The 5,586-nt window shown below is 54.7% G+C and overlaps 1 protein-coding gene across 1 annotated transcript; it reads left to right on the top strand.

The window, feature by feature from the left end:
• Positions 1 to 4,208: 4,208 nt before the first annotated feature.
• Positions 4,209 to 5,183, top strand: LOC115307207 (olfactory receptor 14J1-like). Its single transcript, XM_029958224.1, has one exon. It carries the CDS (start codon positions 4,209 to 4,211, stop codon positions 5,181 to 5,183), a length of 975 nt encoding a protein of 324 aa, XP_029814084.1.
• Positions 5,184 to 5,586: the final 403 nt, after the last annotated feature.

The raw sequence follows: 5,586 nt of genomic DNA, 5'->3' as shown, positions 1-5,586 counted from the left end.
AAAACCCAAATGTATAACCCAGCACCCTGGGGCATGAACAAAGTGGTGTTCCTTGGGCCCCCCCCTCCCCCCTGAGTCCAAAGTAAAGGGAGAAGGGAAAAAACCTGCTGGTGGGAGAGCTGTTGCAGTCTGGTCAAAAGTGGTGATTGCAGTCCAGTTGAGGATGGTGGTCTCAGTCTGGTTGAGAGTGATGAGCTGCAGTCTTCCTCTCCTCTGGGTCCCACGAGTGGTAGAAAAGTTCTGAAACTCCAGGTTTATATATTCTCCAGTTCAGGCAGGAATGGTCAATCCTTCCCTCAGAGCGGGGAATTCCATAAAAGGAATGGTCAATCCTTCCCTCAGAGTGGGGAATTCCATAAAAGGGTATGAGGATGCTCAGAGAGGGGAATTCCATAAAAGGGTATGAGGACAGGAACATCCCCCCACAGGCAGGCCCTCCCCCCCCCCTTGACAAGAGTTTCTGGGAAATGGCATGGAGGTCCATAGAATACACAGGTTTGGGCTATACCTATCCAGTGATGAATCGGTCCCAGTTGTTCTAACTAGGACACCACTGCTCTAATTCCAAGCCAGAAAAAGCCCAAACCCAGAACTCCAGACTCTTATTTGTCCTGCAATACCCACCCCAATCCCAAATCTGTATTACCAGTATGAAAAGCCAAGCTTTAATCCTAACCCAGCCTAAAAATCTCTTCCCCTAATCATGAACCAGACACTGCCAGCAGAACAACAAACCTCCCAAAGTTCTGTCTAATCCCCACCCTGAGCTCTAAACCCCAAGCCCTGACCATTAAGCACCCCCACAGCCCTTGGGAGCAGGGCAAGGACCTGGAGGGCCCAGAGCAGGCCCAGGGGGTTGGCAGAGGAATGGGAGGTGACCTGGATCTGCTCAGCTCTGCAGTGACCCCCAGGAGAAGGGCCTGGGCTCTGGGAGGGATGTCCTGTGGCACAGGGGCTCAGGATCCAAGTTCAGAAGGCCAAGTGCACATGGCAACAGCCAGAGCTGGTGCAGAGCCATCAGGGAGGGTCTAGAAATGCTGCTGGGAGGGGGTGGGAAAGCAGGAGGGGTGTGTGCAGCCTGCAAGGCCAGAGCAGCAGCAGGGCCAGGGCAGGACAGCCTGCAGGAGAGATGGCCAAGGGCTCTGGCAGGGCTGCAAGGCCCAAAGGCACCCAGGCCTTTGTCCCCTTGCCTCTGCCAGCTGCCTCTGCCACTCAGGCCACCACAAGCAACTTTCCTGGCAGGTTCTGCCCTTGGTTTCTGCCTCGCCCCTCCCTCAGCAGCCTGGCAGGGGTTGCCCAGTTTTGGGCCTTTGTTGTTCCTCCCCCTCCCATCCCAGTGCCCCCCAAACAGCCCTGAGCCAGCCGGGAGGGACAGGATCTGCTGGGCCAGGGCCTGGGGCTCAGGCCTTGGCCTTTGTGCTCCACAAAACCAAGGCAGGCTTTGCTCAGCATTGCAGGGGCCTGCCCAGAGCCTTTGTCTGCCTGCACTCCTGGCCTCCAAGGAGCTGCTCCAAGGAGTCCCTGGGGAGGCTTTGGCAGTGCCTGCCCTCAGTGGGGCCCAGTAATGCTTCAGCCTTTGTGTCCCTGCTGGCTGGGATTCACTCCCTGCCCCAAAGGCCCCCAGTGTGTCTGAGAAGCCCTGGGTGGTGCCTGTCCCACAACTGCTGGGAATGGGGAGGGGGTTCCTGCACAGGCCCTGTGCTGTCCATGGCAGCTGCTGCACTTGTGCTGCAGAGCCCTGGCACCTCCCTTGGCACTACAGGCCCCTCTTTGGCTGTTCAATCCAGGCTCAGCTGCCCTGAATTAGGTTCAGCAGTGAAGGGATGTCCATGAGACAACTGCCATTGTACTCTGAGGACATGTAAAAAATACCTGATAAAGAACAGGAGAGAGACCTCTCTCCCTGTGCCACCTGACTCCATTTGGTCACCTGAAGACCTCTAGGGGCTGCCCTGGACAGAAGGAACAGTAACAGGTTCTCCTGTCCTACATGTGGGCCCCTTCTGCCACTGAAGTTGGCCAAAGCAATGTCCCAGCAGCCTCCAAGAAGATCCCACAGCTGCTGCCCTGTCCCTAGGAACTGCTCCATTGCAGCCTGCAGTTCCCAGCAGGAATTTCGGTCACCTCTGGCCCCTCAGAAGGAACCAGGGCTTTGTGTCCCAGCAGGTCATTCCTGGCTTTGGTCTTCATTCAGTCCCATGGGAGCGGGGACAAGGAGTCACCTGCAGGGGCCTGTTTTGGGCCCACTGAAGTGGGGCAGGAGGAATCCCAGCCCATGGGGGTTGTGGAGGGAGCTGAGTGTCCTTCTGGCCCCAGGTCTGCAGAGCTACAAGGAGACACCTCTGTTGACTCAGCTGAGTCCTTCCCTCAGTGCAGGTGAAGGAGATCCCTCCTGGGCACTGTCTGGGTTTCCTGTCTAATGATGTGATATGAAAAGGGGACTCTTGGACTTAACTCTGAGTCTGTTTGGAGAAATGACAGTGCTGAAAGAAGTGTCTGTGCCCAGCTGAGAGAAGGCACATCATTATTTCCTTCAGCTGTGTGCCAGCAGGTTCCCCTGGAGCCCCAGGGACAGCTGGAGGGAGCCCAGAGGGGCAGAGAAAGAGCTGCCTGGGGCTGTTGCTGTGCTGCTGAGCTGGGCCGGGCTCCTGGCACACAGGGAGCTCCTGGCAAGCAAGAAGAGCTTCAAAGAGACAGCTCTGCTGCTGAGCAGCTCCTCTGCACAGCCCAGCAGGGCTGAGGGCACTGCCAGGGCAGCTCAGGGACACCAGCAGGGCACAGACAGAGCTTCAAGGGGCTTAGCACTGGCAGGAGGGCTGAGAGCTCCCTGCAGGAGGAATCTTGGCAGGGCTGCACATGGTGAGTCTGTGGCTGCAGGGCAGTGCAGGGGCAGCTCCTGGAGGCATCTCCTAAAGCTGGCCCACCCCCAGCTGATGGGATGGGTGAGCAGGGGGCTGTTTTGGGGCACTTTGGAAGAGCTGTGAAGCCGGGAGTGCAGCCAGGGGTGCCCAGGGCTGTGGGGCAGAGCAGGGTCCTGCAGCCCAGGGTGCTGTGCTGGGCAGGGACTCTGCAGCCTGCCAGGGGCAGCTCTCAGCCGGCCCGGGGAGCTGCTGCCAGGGCTGGGGCAGAAGGGCTGTGGGCAAGGAGCAAACCTGGCAGCTGAGGGAGGATCTTTTCCATGTCTCCCTGTTGCAGGGTCAGACCTGCTCACAGCTCCAGACCACTATACCATATTGAATGGGGAATTTTTTGTAAATCTAAGAAAAGACAGGGGCTACAGGAAAGGAATTAGTTATAATGTGTGTTTCCTGCTTAGGCATTGTAGCATAGACATTGTTCTCTCAGTTCAGGAGGCTGCACTGAAATTCCAACTCTTTTACTCTCACAGATGAACATTTCAGGCAGGATCAGAGATGAGCACAGGATCCTGGGCAGTGCTGAGCCTTCCCTTGGAGGTGGGCTTTCTCCTGTCCCAGCCCTTGGCTTCTCTGCAGGAGGGCTCCTGTCCTGCTCTGTCCAGCACAGCTGCACCTCTGGGCTGGCACAGGGGACACTTCCCAGAGCTGCCCTTTCCAGCAGCACTGCCCTGCTCTCAGCACAGATCCTGGTGGGGTTTTTAAAAAAGAATCTGTGTGTGAAGTCATCTTCAAGGTAGCCCAAGGGAAAGTGCAGGGCAGATGGGACAGGCTGAGAGGCACTGCAGCTCTCCTGGCTCTGCAATAAGCAATGGAGAGCTCAGCCATTCTGCCTGTCCTGTCTCAACACTCGTCAGATTTGTCATCAGAAAAATTTGACCCTAAAAATACACCCCCCAAGTGTTATGACTGTAACCAAAAAACCCAGTCAAAATTTTTTTTAAGGATACACTCTACCTCTCTTTTGCAGCCCAAATTACACCAAGACAACAGCACAGGAATTGAACTTTTCCATTAAAGGTGGGTTCCATGTGACATCCCCTGTGATCAAGAGAGCTGTCCCAAACCAGCTTCATGTCTACACTGCAGCAGAGCAAAGCTGAGTCCTTGGCAGCACATGGGCAGAGCTCCTGCTCCTCACAGCACCCTCAGAGAGTACAAACCAGAGAAAAGAAATGCCTTGACTTGGAGGGGATTTCCCTGAAAACTGGACTGGCTTTGCTGAGAGGGGGCTGTCTTAATTGTTCCCTGTCCTTTCCTTTTCTGAACAGACTCTGTCCTAAGAAACAGCAAATGCCCAACAGCAGCTCCCTCACCCAGTTCCTCCTCCTGGCATTCGCAGACAGGAGGGAGCTGCAGCTCCTGCACTTCTGGCTCTTCCTGGCCATCTCCCTGGCTGCCCTCCTGGCCAACGGCCTCATCCTCAGCGCCGTAGCCTGTGACCACCACCTGCACACCCCCATGGGCTTCTTCCTGCTCAACCTCTCCCTCACAGACCTGGGCTGCATCTGCACCACTGTCCCCAAAGCCATGCACAATTCCCTCCAGAACACCACAACCATCTCCTACATGGGATGTGCTGCACAGCTCTTTTTCTTTTATTTCTTCATGTCAGCAGAGTTTTCCCTCCTCACCATCATGTGCTACGACCGCTACGTTGCCATCTGCAAACCCCTGCACTACGGGACCCTCCTGGGCAGCAGAGCTTGTGCCCACATGGCAGCAGCTGCCTGGGCCGCTGGGTTTCTCCATACTCTGCTGCACACAGCCAATACATTTTCCCTGCCCCTGTGCCAGGGCAATGCCCTGGGCCAGTTCTTCTGTGAAATCCCTGCCATCCACAAGCTCTCCTGCTCACACTCAGGTTACCTCAGGGAAATATGGCTCATTGTGGTTAGTGCCTGTTTAGTGTTTGGTTGTTTCATTTTCATTGTGTTCTCCTATGTGCAGATCTTCAGGGCTGTGCTGAGGATCCCCTCTCAGCAGGGACAGCACAAAGCCTTTTCCACGTGCCTCCCTCACCTGGCCGTGCTCTCCCTGTTTGTCAGCACTGCCACATTTTCCGACCTGAAGCCCCCCTCCATCTCCTCCCCATCCCTGGACCTGGTGGTGGCAGTTCTGTACTCAGTATTACCTCCAGCACTGAACCCCCTCATCTACAGCCTCAGGAACCAGGAGCTCAAGGATGCCATGAGAAAAATGATGACTGGATGCTTTTCAAGAGCATCAAACCTGCGTCTTTTCTTCTGCACAACACTCATTGTGTAACTCTTTACTGGCCCAGACTGCTTTCTAAAGCTTTTGAGAGTGGTGGTGGGGGCCGTTTCCTACATTTTTTCCTCTTTTAATGTTGTTAACACAGAAATTTATTCTTCATCTCATACATAATTCACTCTCTACCTCTTTCTTTTGACCCACAATTGTGTAAATGTGAAATCATTCTCTGTGTGCATTTAAACAAAATAAAAGTTCCTGCAGTAATTTCTTTGTCAAACATCCTGCCTTTGTTATTCTGTACATAAGGAATCACAATCTCTGAGTAGAATAAAGGTCTTGAATTCTTTTTTCCAGATTCTCCCTCCAACAACTTCCCTAAATCTGGAGGGCCGTGTCTGTGTGCAGAGGAGAAGCGGTAAAGAGTCCTGGTTCAGGAGCACTGCCAGGGAGCAGC

The sequence above is a fragment of the Manacus vitellinus genome, unplaced genomic scaffold (assembly GCF_001715985.3).
Source record: "Manacus vitellinus isolate BGI_N305 unplaced genomic scaffold, ASM171598v3 ctg7180002432424_pilon, whole genome shotgun sequence".
Classification (NCBI taxonomy): Eukaryota; Metazoa; Chordata; class Aves; order Passeriformes; family Pipridae; genus Manacus; species Manacus vitellinus.
The sequence above is the reverse complement of the archived record's forward strand: the minus strand, read 5'-3'. Positions and strand labels throughout refer to the sequence as shown.